Source organism: Pan paniscus, chromosome 18 (genome assembly GCF_029289425.2).
Source record: "Pan paniscus chromosome 18, NHGRI_mPanPan1-v2.0_pri, whole genome shotgun sequence".
Classification (NCBI taxonomy): Eukaryota; Metazoa; Chordata; class Mammalia; order Primates; family Hominidae; genus Pan; species Pan paniscus.
Window position 1 is genome coordinate 63026009 of NC_073267.2, and position 16624 is coordinate 63042632.

The following is a 16624-nucleotide window of genomic DNA, read 5'->3' on the forward strand; positions in this document are numbered from 1 at the left end:
GCTTTCCCTTCTGCCATGATTGTAAGTTTCCTGAGGCCTCCCCAGCCATGAGGAACTGTGATTCTATTAAACCTCTTTCCTTTATAAATTACCCAGTCTCAGGTATTTCTTCATAGCAGTGTGATAACATACACCCTTTCTTCTGAGTCCCCAAAGTCCATTACATCATTCTTATGCCTTTACATCCTCATAGCTTAGCTCCCACTTATGAGTGAGAACATACAATGTTGGGTTTTCCATTCCTGAGTTACTTCAGTTAAAATAATGGTCTCTAATTCCATCCAGGTTGCTGTGAATGCCAATATCTCATTCCTCTTTATGGCTAAATAGTATTCCATGGTGTACACATACAATACAGGCACACACACATACACACACACACCCCCCACAATTTCTTTATCCACTCCTTAATTGATCGGCATTCAGGCTGGTTCCATATTTTCACAATTGTGAATTGTGCTGCTATCTTGTGAATTGTGCGTGTACAAGTATCTTTTTCCTATAATGGGTTCTTTTTCTCTGGGTGGATACCCAGTAGTGCAACTGCTGGATCAAATGGTAGTTCTATTTTTAGTTCTTTAAGGATTCTCCATCCTGTTTTCCATAGTGGTTGTATTAGTTTACATTCCCACCTGCAGTTTAAAAGTGGTCCTTTTTCCACCACATCCATAGCAACAGCTATTATTTTTTGATCATGGCCATTTTTGTAGGAGTAGGGTGGCACTGCATTGTGGTTTTGATTTGCATTTCCCTGATTATTAGTGATGTTGATATTTTTTCATAGGTTTGTTGGCCATTTGTATATTTTCTTTTGAGAATTGTCTATTCATGTCATTAGCCCACTTTTTGATGGGATTGTGTTTTTCTTGCTGATTTGAGTTCCTTGTAGATTCTGGATATTAGTCCTTTGTTAGATGTATAGATTGCGAAGATTTTCTCCCACTCTAGGGGTTGTCTGTTTACTCTGCTGACTGTTCCTTTCGCCATGCAAAAGCTCTTTAGTTTAAGTCTCACCTATTTATCTTTGTTTTGTTGTGTTTGCTTTTGGGTTCTTGGTCACGAAGTCTTTGCTTAAGCCAACATCTAGAAGGGTTTTTCCCAATGTTATATTCTAGAATCTTTATTGTTTCAGGTCTTAAAGTCTTTGATCCATCTTGAGTTAATTACTTGTATAAGGTGAGAGATGACGATCCAGTTTAATTCTTCTACATGTGTTTTGCCAATTATCCCAGCACCATTTGTTGAATAGTGTCCTTTCCCCACTTTGTTTTTGTTTGCATTGTCGAAGATCAGTTGGCTGTAAGTATTTGGCTTCATTTCTGGGTTCTCTATTCTGTTCCACTGGTCTATGTGCCTATTTTTATACAAGCACCATGCTGTTTTGGTGACTATGGCCTTATAGTATAGTTTGAAGTCACGTAATATGATGCTTCCAGATTTGTTCTTTTTGCTTAGTCTTGCTTTGGCTATGTGGGCTCTTTTTTGGTTCCATACGAATTTTAGGATTGTTTTTTCTACTTCTGTGAAGAATGATGGTGATGTTTTGATGGGAATTGCATTCAATTTGTAGATTGCTTTTAGCAGTATGGTCATTTTCACAACATTGATTCTGCCCATCCTTGAGCATGGGATGTGTTTCCATTACTTTGTGTTGTCTATGATTTCTTTCACCAGTGTTTTGTAGTTTTCCTTGTAGAGGTCTTTCACTTCCTTGGTTAGGTGTACTCCTAAGTATTTTATATTTTTTTGTAGCTCTTGTAAAAGGGGTTGAGTTCTTGATTTGATTCTCAGCTTGGTCACTGTTGGTGTATGGCAGACCTACTGATTTGTGTACATTAATTTTGTATCCTAAAACTTGCTGAATTCATTTATCAATTCCAGGAACTTTTTGGAGAAACCTTTAGGGTTTTCTAGGCCTATGATCATATCATCAACAAATAGTAACAGTTTGACTTCCTCTTGACCAATTTGGAGCCCTTTATTTCTTTCTCTTGTCTGATTGCTCTGCCTAGGGCCATTTTCTTAATAAATGGCCTTTTATTGATATTGATAGCACTTGATATTGTCTTGTTGCACTGGGGCCCATAGTTTCAGGTGGTTCCTTTTTTCATTTCACTACCATGTCTCCAAGAGATAGATTCACCTTCTAAAATGCCCCCTTTTTCTTCCAGAAGTGCCTTTCCAAAGCTGCCACCTCTGGTCCTAATCTATCTTTCAATCCCCTTCCTTTTACTTCCCCTGTAGCTAATGCTCTGGTCCACCAGCCCTCAGATCAGTTCTCAGTATTTCCCCACTCAGAGTGGCCCTTCTCCTTCTGTGGGCACCTTAGTTGATATTATTTGTGTTCTGCCATAACTAGAATGCTGCCACACTCTCCCCTTATGCTCAATCCTTACCTTGCCTCCCCATCTGGTGTGGGCTTCTGAGCTGATGTGTATTTCCCCCACTTACACATAACGCTTATAGAATTTTGTCTCCTAGTTATGTTGTAGGAGAGGGCTATTTCTTGTCCTATTAGGACCCAGAATAATAATAATACATCCATAAATATATATAATTTTTATCAACTAAGAATATAAAACACAAATATTTTTAACTTTTAGGCATGATTGTTTTAGCTATCCTTTTGCTATTGATTTCTAATTTTGTTGCATTTTGCTTAGAGAAATATATATTGTAAGATTTCAATTCTTTGGAAATTGAGACTTCCTCTGTGGCTGAATACATAGTTGATTTTTTCTTTCCATGTTCCATGTGCATCCCATATTCATTTTAGTAATCATGTTAAGCAAATCTAGACTTTTTCTTACATTTTTGATCTGCCACTGACAGTGAAAAGCTATTACTAAAATGGATGTAGCCATAGTATTTTTCCATAGTTCTGTCAGTTGTTGCTTCATGTATTTTGAGGCTATACTGTTTGGTGTATATAAGTTTACATCCATATATCTTTAACTTGTTCTTCCCTCTAACAGCATAAAATATCCTTCTTTGTCACTTTTTTTGACCTTGAGTTTTATTTTGTCTGATATTAAAATGGTTACCCTGTCTTAATCTTTACATAGTCAATATGCCTTTGCTTTAAAGCTGTCTTTCCTCTCTTTGTTCGTAAAGTCTTCCCAACCTCTAGGTTGTATGTACAGTCTCTTACATTTTCTTCTAAAATTTCTCTTTTTTTTCCACCAACCTGATGAACAAAATTAAAAAATAAGTAAAAAATTTCTCTTATTTTCATTGTCGTTAATGATGATATGTGTAACTATGACAAAACATTTGCATCAAATCTAGCTGGATTTTAATGACATATATCCTTGAATTTTTAAAAAACTTCCTTATGCTTCAGTTCCTTACCAGTGATTCCTGAGAGCTTTCTGAGTTCCAGCCTCTGTTACTTCACTATAAAAACGTATAAGAAGCAAAGATACAAAAATTAGCTTGCTGTTTCCTCAGTTTCATAATGGCTAACAGTGCCCCTGTCATGTTAAATTAAGACAAATCTTAACACAAAGGAACGTTTTGGGAAGGCCACTGGTCACAGATGTCGGTATCTCAAGAAGTGGCTGTCTCACCAAGAAAAGAAACAGTAAAGAGAAAGGAAAAAAACAGCAAAGAGGAAGGAAAAAAATGTGCTTTGACAAGATAAAAATAAGCAGGAGAATAGACAGATGGGAGGAGATGTTCAGTTGAATATAGATGTGAACAAATTAGATAGTAGGAATATAAAAATCAAGATGTTAAATTTTATTTAAAAAGAAAACAAATGGTGCACAGTGAAGACAGAGGTAATGCTGTTCTAGGGATGAAAAAGGTGACTCTCAATAGAGTGAGAAGAGGCAAAAAGCAGAAAAGTCAAACAGCATCTACCTCAGAAAAGAGGTCATGATCGAAGTCTAAGAGTACCAGATTGCACTTCCAAAAGCCTGAAGGAAAAACATAGCTTGATATATTAGTGAATGTCATATGGAAAATGAAAGGGCAAGAACAAAAGGTATAAGAATACCAGTAATATGGGTCAAATTTTCCAGGCGGTCAGGCTGGAGGGTGCAGTCCACTGGTGGCACTTTGAAATGGAAGTGAAAATTCTACCTTGTAAGATAAAAGAGATTAGGATGAGGAGATGTTTTCTAATTCTATATTTTTAGTTTTAAAAACACTTGTTTCTCTTGCTTTGATATTTTCTAGCTTTCTGGTTGACCTAGAGGTTGTTTTTGTTCTGAACAAAGGGGATGTAAATCTGTTTGCTCCCATTCATGGATTTAATTAGGCATGTTGCCCAATCTCTAATAAATCACGGGTTTAGTTTTTCTTTGTTAAGGTAGTCAGAGGCCTTCAGGCATGAGTGACTTATTAAAATGTACTCTGATAGTTGGGGATGAATTATCATCCTCATATTGTCAATCACTCGATAATTTTTATCCCAAAATCTCTCTCCTGGTTGGTTTGTCCTACACAAAGATGACATTTTATTCTCATATTTGTGCACAGACATGATTCACATTTTTCTATCTAGTGCATAAGGAAATCATTCTACATTCAGCAATAGTGCCAGTTTGACTAAAAAAAAAATTTTCCATATCCACAAAAATGTTAATCAGATTCTTGTTAGAACATGTGTAAGAACTGGTTTTCATTTTCACAGCTCTTGATGTCAGATTACTAAAATAATTTATGTTTTGTTGTGGGAACATGAGTGCACGCAAAACCTCTCCAATCACATGACCACTTCTCAGCCCACACGTCTTCATAACACATAGAAATTATTTGTGTTTTGTGGTAACGAATGAATGGCAGGAACAGCAGAATTTCAGTGTGGCCTTTCTTTATTTGATTAAACATATTCTTTATTTATTCTTAAAAAAACTAATTTAAGTTAAATGGCAGTAAACCATGATAATTTAGAAAACATGGTGAAACTGAGAGTGAAGAGAAATGTTCTTTACGTAAACCACACTGTAAACCATAAAACTTATTTTTGTCAACTGCTTTTCATGACAGTGGCTGGGAATTTGACATTTCTACTACAGTAGGCAAAAATACATGTAAAATACACCTCCCACATACCACATCACATCTCTATTTGTATTTCCAAACTAAAAGCATTACAGCCCAAAAAAGTGCTGAGTGCACTGGTCTAGTTACACCAAGAAGTGTATGTTCACACCAGCAACACCTTAAGCTGGTATCTGTGTGGCAAGGCCACTGCTGGTGGCCCCTGACGCCAAGCCCTCTTCAATGGATCCAGTTTGGCTCACCAAGAGAAATCCACTGCTCTTTAACCCAAAAGGTGGTAAGCTTTTCAATGGCCTCCAGTTACCACAAGATAAAACAAACAAAATTCTCAAACAGATTATGAAACCCAACTGAAGTATCCACATGACAGTGTTCAATACTACCTTGCCACTTCAAAATGTGTCAGCAGCAATTAGCTATGAAAATGAGTGTTGTGAAAATTCGCAATAGTTTGAAACTGAATATTTTAAAACTAGATATCTTTAATATGACAGTAAACAATGTGACAGAAACATGGCTGTTTCTCTCATCTTGTCTGAGATATACATTCCGTACAGGTGACTGGGTCCCATAAGTTTTCTAAGAAAAACTTTTCCTTTCCACTTAATGATCCTAAGAAGTCAGTGCAATCTGGTTCTTCTCCCTGCAGAAGGGTTATTTAGTTTGGGATGTAACATTTTACAACAATAATACAAACCTCCTGGGAGAATACCACAATAAATGTCTCAAAAACCACTCAGTTAATCCCAGGGTATAATCTGGCTGTTTTAAATTACTGCAGAGAATATTATGGGCCTTAATGACACTGTAACTGCATAAAGCCAAAGAAAGCTAGAAAGAGGGGCCAAAAAAATGAGCTCAGAGCCAGCCGAAGTGACAACAAACATGTGGTTGTTTACTAGGATTGGAGAGGTTTAGTCTGCAGATGTTTGTGGTCTCTAGAAGGTTCCAAAGGAATGAGTTGTTATGAAGATTTGCAGAGTTGGATGAGAGCAAGATTCTTCTCGGAGATGGCAGGCCCCAGGACAGGGAGGCCCAGTGGTATAGACAGAATTTATAGATTTCTGTGGTCAGATCGTACTCTACTGGTCCCACAATGTACATCAACAAATTAATATTGTACGGATGTCATTTCAAAGCCTTCTAAAGATGAGAGTCATTATTGAAGCCATTAGAGCACAGATGGTTCAAACTATATGCAGATATTCATACTTGCATTTTTGCATTATAGCTGCTTTTTTTTTCTATTGAACTGTAATGAATTGTCTCATAATCTATTCCATCTTCTTGCCATTAGCAGGCTTTGAATGTTCACAAATAGGAGCAAAGAACTCATTTTCCAGAGCTTTAATCACACAAAGAGGGAATGCCTAATTCTCTAAATGAAATGGTCTGTGATCACTGAAGCAGAGATTTAATATATCACGGCAAATTAGGTAGATTTTAATAAATTACTTATCTCCCTGAATACTTTACATATGCTTAAGAAGGAACATAGCCTGTTTGCAAACAGTGAAAACCCACAGCCTATAAAAATCCTTTGAAGAAAATGACAAATAAAAAAGTAAATTAAAAAATGAAATGCATTATATCCTAGACCTCTAGAGACAATTCCTTTGCAGCATTGATTCACAGCTCCATTAAAAATATCAATTAAATCCTTCAGTGAGATTGGGTAAAAGCTAGAAAATTAACTTTCAGAGCTGCTTTTCGAGGATCTGGTTACCCAGATACAACCCGGCACTGTACTGGCTTGATGTAAATTTAAAAAATGATAAAAATATACTCCTTTCACGTCTAACTAAGCATATCAGAATTTGAGTTATACTTTTCACAATTTCTTTCTGTGTCATATACTAAGTTTTCAACGTGTAAATTTCACATCTATCTATATACCTATCTCCTTTTTATATATACATCCCTGGATCACCATTACAAATGTATGAAAATAATACAAATAGAATGAACTTTTAAGAAAGAAAGACAAAAAACTTGCAGTCATTGAATAAGTTGGTGCTAAGTTTCATTCTTTATATTTAATTGATAGAAACTGCATGCATCAAAGAAAATGCATACTGAGCTTTAATGTGCATAAAATGGATATTAGCATTTTAAAGAGGAAGATTAACACATTAATCCAAGTAATTTTCATATATTGCTTCTAATAAAATCTTCACAGTATAAAACTCTTAATGAAGCTAATCATAGGCATTCCATTTAGTGGGACGATTAGGGATAACATAAAAGTATTTCTTTTTCATAGGTTTTCTAAGATTTATGCTTTTGCTTATTAAAAATAAAAATGGGAATTGCATTTCGGTTCTTCCTAAGAAAATGTTGAAAATGCAAATAGACTTTCTCACGCTATCACGTAGGTATAAATTATTGAGAAGGTACTGCCCATTATGGAGAACTTAAGTCCTGAGGGGTGGCAGTTATGAGAAGGAGGGAATAGAGAAATAAACAAATGAAAAAGTATACAAAACTTCAACACTTCAAACCCAGGTCTCCCCGCTCCCAGCTTCCCATGAATTATAGATTATATACACCAGAGAATTACAAAAATCTCATGTAGGAACTTTCATGTGAGCATTTACTGAGGAGTAGGAGATGCCTCTGGAGCATTTGCTTTCAAGCCTCCAAGTCATCTCTGTATTGCTTGTAGACAGACTGGAGGGCATGGAGAGCTTCGACTGTTACCCTGAGCTTGCCAATACCTTCACCATCTGCTCGTGCATCAAAAACTAGGGAGAAAAGAGCAGGAAAGTGTTAATATCATTCAACAGATTTTTCTTTGGAAAGGCTCGCAGACAGAAACAGTAGTTGAAAAGATGAAAATAGTTCTACAGAAGTCCAAAGTTCACTGGCATCTTGGGTATCTAAAGAATAAACCTTGTCACGTGTGCATGGAGATGTGCATTTGAGACGTACTGCATGGACCTGTACATATTGCTTGTGGAGCTAAAACTAATGAGCTAATCCTGAAGTTTACCTAGTGAAAGCCTCTAGGATAATGACCCTCACACACAATCAGAATTTTTAAGCTAGTGGACGGGCATGGTGGCTCATGCCTGTAATCTCAGCACTTTGGGAGGCCGAGGTTGAGACTAGCCTGACCAACATGGAGAAACCCTGTCTCTACTAAAAATACAAAATTAGCCGAGCATGGTGGTGCATGCCTGTAGTCCCAGCTACTCAAGAGGCTGAGGCAGGAGAATCGCCTGAACTCGGGAGGTGGAGGTTGCGGTGAGCCGAGATCATGCCACTGCACGCCAGCCTGAGAGACAAGAGCGAGACTCCTCAAAGAAAAAAAAAATAACAATTTTTAAGCTAGTAAGGAGTAAGTCTAAAGGGAATTTATGATAATCTATACAGTGTTTCAGAATGGCAAACCACTGTACAGATGTTACATGATCATAGCTTGAATTAGTTATTTATCTTTCTGAGGAAAACACTTCATTTAAAATAGATTTTATGTGAAATTAGAAAAGATTAAAATGGCAGACCCAAGAATCTTAAGATCTGTGGGTTTGAGTATATGTGGGATTTTCTTGGAAGAGGGACCACTACTTTCAGTGGTGTCCCAAAGGTAGATCTTGGGCTCAAGTGATTCCCCCACTGTGGCCTCCCCAAGTGTTAGGATTAGAGGCCTGAGCCACTGCACCCAGCCCCGAAGGTAGACTATTTGGCTGGAGCCATGGGCATTCTCTGAGCTCAGTGGTGGAAGCCAAATGGGATGACGATTCAATACCTGAGACTCCATCCCTCTGTGGACAATGATAATGGCTAGTGACTCAAGGCCAGAAACCTGGATTTTTGTAAGTCTGATAGCACTTATCACTTATGAGTCTTCATATAGTTTCTGTTTTTTTCTTTTAGACAGTGTCTGGCTCTGTCACCCAGGCTGGAGTGCAGTGGTGCAATCTGGGCTCGCTGAAACCTCTGCCTCCAAGGTCAAGCCAACCACCCATCTTAGCCTCCTGAGTAGCTGGGACTACAGTTGGGCACCATCATGCCCAGCTAACTTATATATTTTCTTGTAGAGATGGGGTTTCACCATGTTGCCCAGGTTGGTCTTAAAACTCCTGAGCTCAAGCAGTCCACCTGCCTTGATCTCCCAAAGTGCTGGGATTACAGGTGTGAGCCACCACACCTGGCTTAGTTTCCAATTTATAATTCCTTATGGTTTTCCTTGAACTTTAATGTGTGTGTGTGTGTGTGTTTAATTCCAAGAAAATTTGTTAGAAAGCCTTAAAACTTGATACACAAAGAGTTAGGTGCAGAAACTGAGCATTGGGTAAGTCAAAATGGCATGAGTGGTCCCCAGATCATTCCCTGGAGCTGTCATCTCTGCTTTGGGACTTCTCACTTCTATGCTTGCTGCAGAACAAAGCATTAAAATCCCAACCTCACTTATACCTAATCTTTTGGCTCTTTCCCAAAACATGGCCACAATAGCTGATTATGTCAGATCAGTGGGTCATATGCGGTCTCTCAGAAGAAGATGGGTTGCTAAACAGCCATTTGGAAAAAATACGAAGAATATAAAGCAAAGATAATTTTCGTATTTTTGTCAGACTTTCTTGGTCCTGGTAGTCTTTAAAAGGGTTCAGGTTAATATTTCAATCCTCTCATCTTTTTCTCTGTGCCAAAGTTGTGACCAACTGCCACGTGGTTAGAAATGTATAGTTTATAAAGATTTCCCAGAAGAAGTTTTTAATTTGGTTATTTGGTCTAATTTGGTTAATTATTTGGCTTGAGCCTGACTTTTCAGCACTTGACACATACCTAGGACAAGCAGCTTGACAATGAACCAGGGCTGAACTACAGCGTAAGCAGAATGCCTGGCACATAAGAGGTGCTCACTTCAGTGTTTGTTGAATGCACAAGTGAATATGTAAACAAGTCATGCACATTTTTCCAAAGATGGCTCTGCTAACTTAACAAATGGGACTAGGAATCAGCCTTATTTCTCTATTTACTACATAAAGCCTAGGCCATCCCTGATTATGATTTTTAAAAGTCTGATTAATAAAACAATTTAGCATGTTCTAAATACAGAAGAATAGAGAGTAGAAATTAAGCATTGTTGGGAATCACAACTAGTAAGTTAAAAATCCAGGACAGCACAATTGTCAGGAACAGATCAAATGTCATTACTCCTCACAAAATCCTGGTGGGAAATAAAGGATCAAAGCTACTTCCTTGCTTTGACTGTATCACTACATTGCAACACTGAATTAAAGAGAAGCCTTGAGAAAGACATTATCAGGATCACTCAGAATAACATGCTTAAGGTTAAGTACCTTAACAGAAATAAGGATTCCATAAACATTAACAGAATAACATCCTGAAGGTTAAGTCTTAGCTGAAATGTGGCTTCCGTAAACAACCCTAGAAAAACATGTGGCCAGGCGTGGTGGCTCATGCCTGTGGTCCGGGCATTTTGGGAGGCCTAGGTGGGCAGATCACTTGAGCCCAGGAGTTCGAGACCAGCCTGGGCAACATGATGAAACCCTGTCTCTATAAAAAATACCAAAAAAATTAGCCGGGCGTGGTGATGCACGCCTGTAGTCCCAGATACCTGGGAGGCTGAGGTGGGAGAATTGCTTGAGCCTAGGAAGTCGAGGCTGCAGTGAGCCAAGATTGCACTCCAACTTGGGTGACAGAGCAAAACTCTGTCTCAGAAAAAAAAAAAAATCCAATGGCCAACTTTTTTTCACACCTTCACTCAATACTAACAAATGAATAATTCCTTGTGAAGCTAAATTAATTATTTTACAATTGCTGTTGATTCAAAGGAAAGCAGGGGGGAGGACAGGAAAAGGATATAGGAAGACGCTTCAGCTTCACCAAGGCGTCAACTTGAGTTGTAAAGGATTCAAGTAACGTGTGACTCAGCACCCTTGGAGCCAGCAAAAAGAAGGTTTTAATAAAGAGTTTGGAGTTCAGCAATTGTTGGTTGCACAAACTGAGCAACACTTTCACCCATACCATCGATATTTTGCTCAATGAGGTCCCTCCCTTCCTGAAACATGTCGGCAAGGTCGACGTGAGCCACGCCAATGTCCTCACACTCCAGGTCCTGCTCGTCCTCTGGAGGGTCACTGACCACGGTGAAGCGAAGGCTGGTAAGGCAGAGATCAGAGAAAGTCACCACCAAGTGAGAAGAAATCACCACGAGACAAAACTCCCAAATGGGGTGTTATCACTAGGTATAAAATGTTAAAGTTTCCAATTATCCCAATAAAAAGAAAGGTACACTAGGCTAGATAAGTTATTATATGAACTATTAGAATTGTTATAAAACACCCAACCTTCAAATGAACACTAATCCACTTTCTAAGCACTGATTAACATTTATCTCTATAATCTGAGAAAATTACTAGGCAAAGAGAAGGACCAGATGTTCACTCAATTACATACTATCTGATTATATTTTGACACCTCTACTTTTAAGGCTAAAAGGATGAAGTGAATAAAGACCATGGAGGTTAAATGGTCAGCATTTTCCATAGAAACGTAACATTTCCTATAGAAACACACAACTCTGGAGTTGCTACTAAGGAATTTAACAAAACTGTACGTGTTCTACAAAATGCAGAGATCATGCTCCCAGGGTAACATTTTGAATCATATTAGATAAATGTTGTAACTCTGCCCAACAGCTATATCAAATGTTTGTATTACTTGAGCAATCTTTAACTTACAATCATAGCATCCAAGTTTTATTTTACTTTAAGACATATAATTGTAGGGTTCTGATGGAACTGATTTGAATTAGTGGCTTGTGCAGAGGCCAAATGCACTTGGATTGACCAAATGACAGGAATTTACAGTTAAGTACTCTTTTGATATGTCTTGGCAGCATAGCTTAAACCATAGATGCTTGTAAACTTTACCATTTTAAACTTTTCAAAATGCATCCATCCCAAATCAGAAACAAAACAAGAAACATAAAAATCTACATCTCTGAGAAATCATGCCTTGAAAAACACAAAATCCTTTCCAAATGCTTATAGGTAAACATGACAATACATTTAACCAACTTGCTGAAAGTAAGTATTCTATATTGAATTCCTTTACTAAGTCTCTGTTTTTAGCTAGCAATAAGAATTTTTTTGTTTGTTGTGTTTTTTTTGAGATGGAGTCTCGCTCTGTCACCCAGGCTGGAGTGAAGTGGTGCAATCTTGGCTCACTGCAACCTCCGCCTCCTGTGTTCAAGCAAGTCTCCTGCCTCAGCCTCCCGAGTAGCTGGGATTACAGGTACCCGCCACCACATCTGGCTAATTTTTGTATTTTTAGTAGAGATGAGGTTTCACTACGTTGGCCAGGCTGGTCTCCAACTCCTGATTTCAGGTGATCTGCCCACCTCGGCCTCCCAAAGTAATGGGATTACAGGCGTGAATCACCGCGCCTGGCCTGCAATAAGTTTTTATTAGAAAATAGAAATCCTTTAGGTCAAAATCAAAGTTAACGCCTACTCACAAAATAATTATAAAGAGTACAAATCTTGGCCTTCAAGGTGGTACGAAGGAATTTTTATAACATGTATAAGATGGAGGGATTAAGATGGAGTGGTTAAGGGCATCCATTCTGGGCTCAAATTCCTGCTTTCCTACTGCTTAGCTGTGTGACCTTAGACAAATTACTTAACCTCTCTCATCTCAGTTTCCTTACCAGTGGAATGGGGATAATTATACTTATCTTACAGGGCTCTTGTGAGGATCAAATGAGATGATACAAGTGAACAGTTGCCTGGAACACAGTAAGCACTGAGTAAATGTTTGCTCTTCTTTTTAGTAGTATTTTTAATATAGATAGAGTTGCTTATGCTTCTACATTTCTAAGGGGAGAGAAAAACTTGGCATCGGAAAAGCTTGTTTCAATTGAAAATTTAGTTAGATTCCCAAATTATACATTGACTATATCATTCAATTAAGTAAGATGAATGATTATGAAAGAAGTTTTCCTAAAATGAATTAGGAAAAGAGGAAGAATTAAAACTGCTTGGAAGAGGAGGAATTAAAAGTAATATATAATGCACATATTATAACACAAGACTTACAGAAAAGACTGAGGCTATGCAGACTGTAATAATAATGTTAAGTGTTATCTTCATACAGTGTCTCATATCTAAGGATCATGTCTGTATCACTTTACAAATGCAGACAATTACCTCCCCTGAATATATGAGAATTCTGTGGCAAAAGAAACCCTTCTAAATTCCAGAGAAAGAACTCGAAATTTAAAAATGCAATATTTCTGGCTTTAAATTCTATATAGAGAAAAATGAGATGTCAAAAACAAAATTAAGAAATCAGAAAGTTAAGCTGAAAAGGGAGGAAAAGTACACTAAAATCATTTAAGAATTAAAAGTAATTTTTAAAACATAATGAAAAGACACACACACAAATCTTTTATCTTACTTTCAACACTGCCAAAACAAAAAGGCCAACTTTGTCCCATGTCTGGAAGAACGCTTACAGTCTAGTCTGAGGACCTGGATGGACACAGGGGGCAGATGTCAAGCACTCAGGTGGAAGGAAGAACAGGAAGTGCTACCTGAGCTACTCCTGCCTCCTCTTCCCACCTCTTTCTCCTGCCACTCTCTACTTCTCAGTGAGACCAGCCTTGCTAACCACCTCTGCCTGGTCCTGGAACACATCTCTCTATACTCCTTCATGCCTGGAGTTCCCTTTGCCCGAAATGATCTTCTCTGAGCTTTTTGTGACTTGACTGAGTCCTCTTATCCTTCATGAACCAGCTTACGTGTCACCTCCTCAGATTCACTACTGAGGATTCACTGAATTTGATTCAGCTTTCACTGTTACTTTCTATTTTGGCATTTAACTTTTTGATTTTCTCTTAGTCTTTGTAGATGTAATTCATTTATCTGTCTATTATCATCATCTGTCTTCCTCAGGGGTGGATCTGTTCAACAGAACACTGTTAACAAGAAAAAACTGAATCCAAAAAAGGACCTTAAGTCAGTGTTAAACTATGACTTCAAATAAATACTGTTTGAAGGCACATTTCAATATGTTACCTCCCTTTTAAAGTGACACGTGTATATTTGCAAATATAGCATGGGATGGCATGCAAAGGTACTATATATAATTTATTAGACAATGTCTATAACTTTAGACATGTCGGGGAAGATACATCAAACTTCTCTAACTGTCGCTTTGTAGGTTATCACCAATATTCAACAGGGTTGCTGTCTGAGAAAATGGATTCTCATAAACTAGGAGCTACTTTAAATAATGTGACCTCTGAGTATTTAAAAAAGGTGAGAACATTTGCTGGAATAACAATAGGCTTTTGGCTGTGGAAAAACATACATGTAAATGCCTCTTTCCCTTAGGACAATGATACTGTTGAGGGAGAACAGTCAGTGGGGCCATCCACTCCCATGGTGGTTCGAGGAGTGCACGGCCAGCACTGAAACACTTATCCATGGTTGGAAGCCCTGAGCCAGTCACTTGGCACCTGCAATACCTCTCTATCTTTCTCAAAAATGACATGAACATTTGTTTCTTTGGGGGGTGTTTGCAGAAACAACCATGGGAGAGTGGGAGTCATTATAGTTACTGTGGACTTTTCTCTTTTTTTGAGACAGGGTCTTGCTCTCTCACCCAGGTTGGAGTACAGTGGCACAACCATTGCTCACTGCAAGCTTGAACTCCTGGGCTCAAGCGGTCCTTCCTCCTCAACCTTCACAGTAGCTGGGACTACCGGTGCATGCCACCATGCCTGGCTAATTTTTTCTTTTTTAATTTTTAGTAGAGATGGGGAGTCTCACTATGTTGCTCAGGCCGGTCTCTAACTTCTGGGCGCCAGGGATCCTTTTGCCTTGGCCTCCCAAAGTGCTGGGATTACAGGTATGAGCCACTACACCTGGCCTTTTTAAATTTCTTAATCTATTCTGGTACAAATAAGTGGGTCCTCTGAGGAAAGGCAGGTCTAACACAAAAGCAGAAGTTGCTTTTAAATTTTTTAAATAAACACTTTTGGGGTAAAAAAAATGTTGTCTCCCAATATGATCTCACATTTCAGAAACAAAGCGAACACAGAGGCAGACAAATAAGACTGAATAGGCTACTGAATTGCAGCCCGGGACTTGTCCATGGGAACTGAGCTCCATCCTAGACAGCCATGGCGCAGCTTGCTGACTGTAGGGAAGCAGATGCCATGGCCAGTGCTGTTTATTCCCTCGTCACTCATGACCTGGGATAACCCTGGGGGACTGGTGGTTTTGAAGGGGGCCCTGAAAGAAGCTGAAGCAAGTCAAACCTGAGTGATTACCATCCTGGGAAAAGTAGAGCCTCAGAAAGCTAGTGAAAGAATAGTGATAAAGCTATATTATCAGATCCTGAGAGCTAAGCATTCCAGTCTCTCTTCTTCAAACAGAAGATAAAATGCTAGTTTGGAAGCTCTTTTGAAAAATATGTCTTTAACATTCACTTTATGGCCCTCTGGAAAGGAAAGAACTTGAGTCTCCTAAGGTGGCAGAGTCAGCACTGTTTTTGAGGCAGTGAGAGGCTGTGTCATCAGTAGGTCATAAGGCAAGGAGAAGTGGGCAATGGAGACAGAAAAGGGGTACTCAAGCCAAGGGAGGACGGCCAGCAAGGGGCACTGGAGAAACCAGTTTGCGGTTAATAAGCAGCACAGAGGTAACTCCTCAAACTCTGCGGCAGAAGCTCACACAGAAGCACTAACTTTTTAAGATCAGTTTTTTTTCTTTCTTCTGAAAATTATATACATGTATTTTCTCTACTGAACCAGAATTGCAAGGTATCCTATTTAAATTAGAAAAAAAATGCCTTCAAAAAATAATAATGAAATGATGGCTTATTAAACAGTGATAGTAAGATACAAATTAGTCTGAAAGGCTGATGAGCCATTACAAACAATAATATTAATGTCACTACTTACAATGATTGCAATTAACACTCACTGTGTGCTATGTGTCAGGTACTATACTATCTGTGTTACATATATTATCTCATTTAATCCTCACACCAACCCTCTATGGTATTATCATTTCCATTTTAAAGTTGAAGGAAGGAGGTGCAAGAAGGTTAGGTAACTTGTCTGAGGTCAGTCAGCTAGTAAGCAATAAGACAAGAATTTATACCCAAGGCATGTGACTCCAGAGTGTACCCACCTTTCAACCTGTTACAGTCTTTACAACTACAGGAGTGGCAATAGGATACTTTATACATGTTGTCCAGTCTTTGGTGTTCCAAGTCCTATAGGATCATTACAATTACTTTGTATAGTAGGAAGGGCCATTAAATTTCTAGGAGGAAGGCGATCTACAGAGATCCCGTACTCATTCGAGGATACAGAGTGAGTCAGAGAACCCCGATGTTCGGCTTCCTCATCTTGTGCCTTTTATTTTAACCACGTCCTGCTACAGAGATCTACTTTATGTAAACCATTAGATTATTTGGACTGCCAAAACATACCTTCTATTAGGCATCTCTTGTTTTTGTAGTATAGCTTTTAAGATGTCTCTCTTTGCTTGGTTGTTTTCTTTATCCACGTAGATCACTATACCAAAAGAAAAAAAAATGCCAAAAAGGAAGTCACTCAGGAATAGGCTACA

At 38.4% G+C, this 16624-nt stretch overlaps 1 protein-coding gene across 4 annotated transcripts in view; it reads right to left on the reverse strand.

Annotated features, from left to right (window-relative positions):
- Positions 1-4802: 4802 nt before the first annotated feature.
- RPGRIP1L (RPGRIP1 like) overlaps positions 4803-16624 on the reverse strand; it is a 102995-nt gene continuing 91173 nt past the window's right edge. For all 4 annotated transcript variants that reach the window (XM_003822014.6, XM_003822015.7, XM_063598006.1 and 1 more), the window contains 3 exons: positions 16485-16569; positions 11005-11138; positions 4803-7754 (listed from right to left, as the gene is read on the reverse strand). In XM_003822014.6, coding sequence (XP_003822062.1) covers positions 7642-7754; positions 11005-11138; positions 16485-16569 — 332 coding nt within the window. In that variant the 3' untranslated portion in view covers positions 4803-7641. The remainder of the gene's footprint in view (positions 7755-11004; positions 11139-16484; positions 16570-16624) is intronic.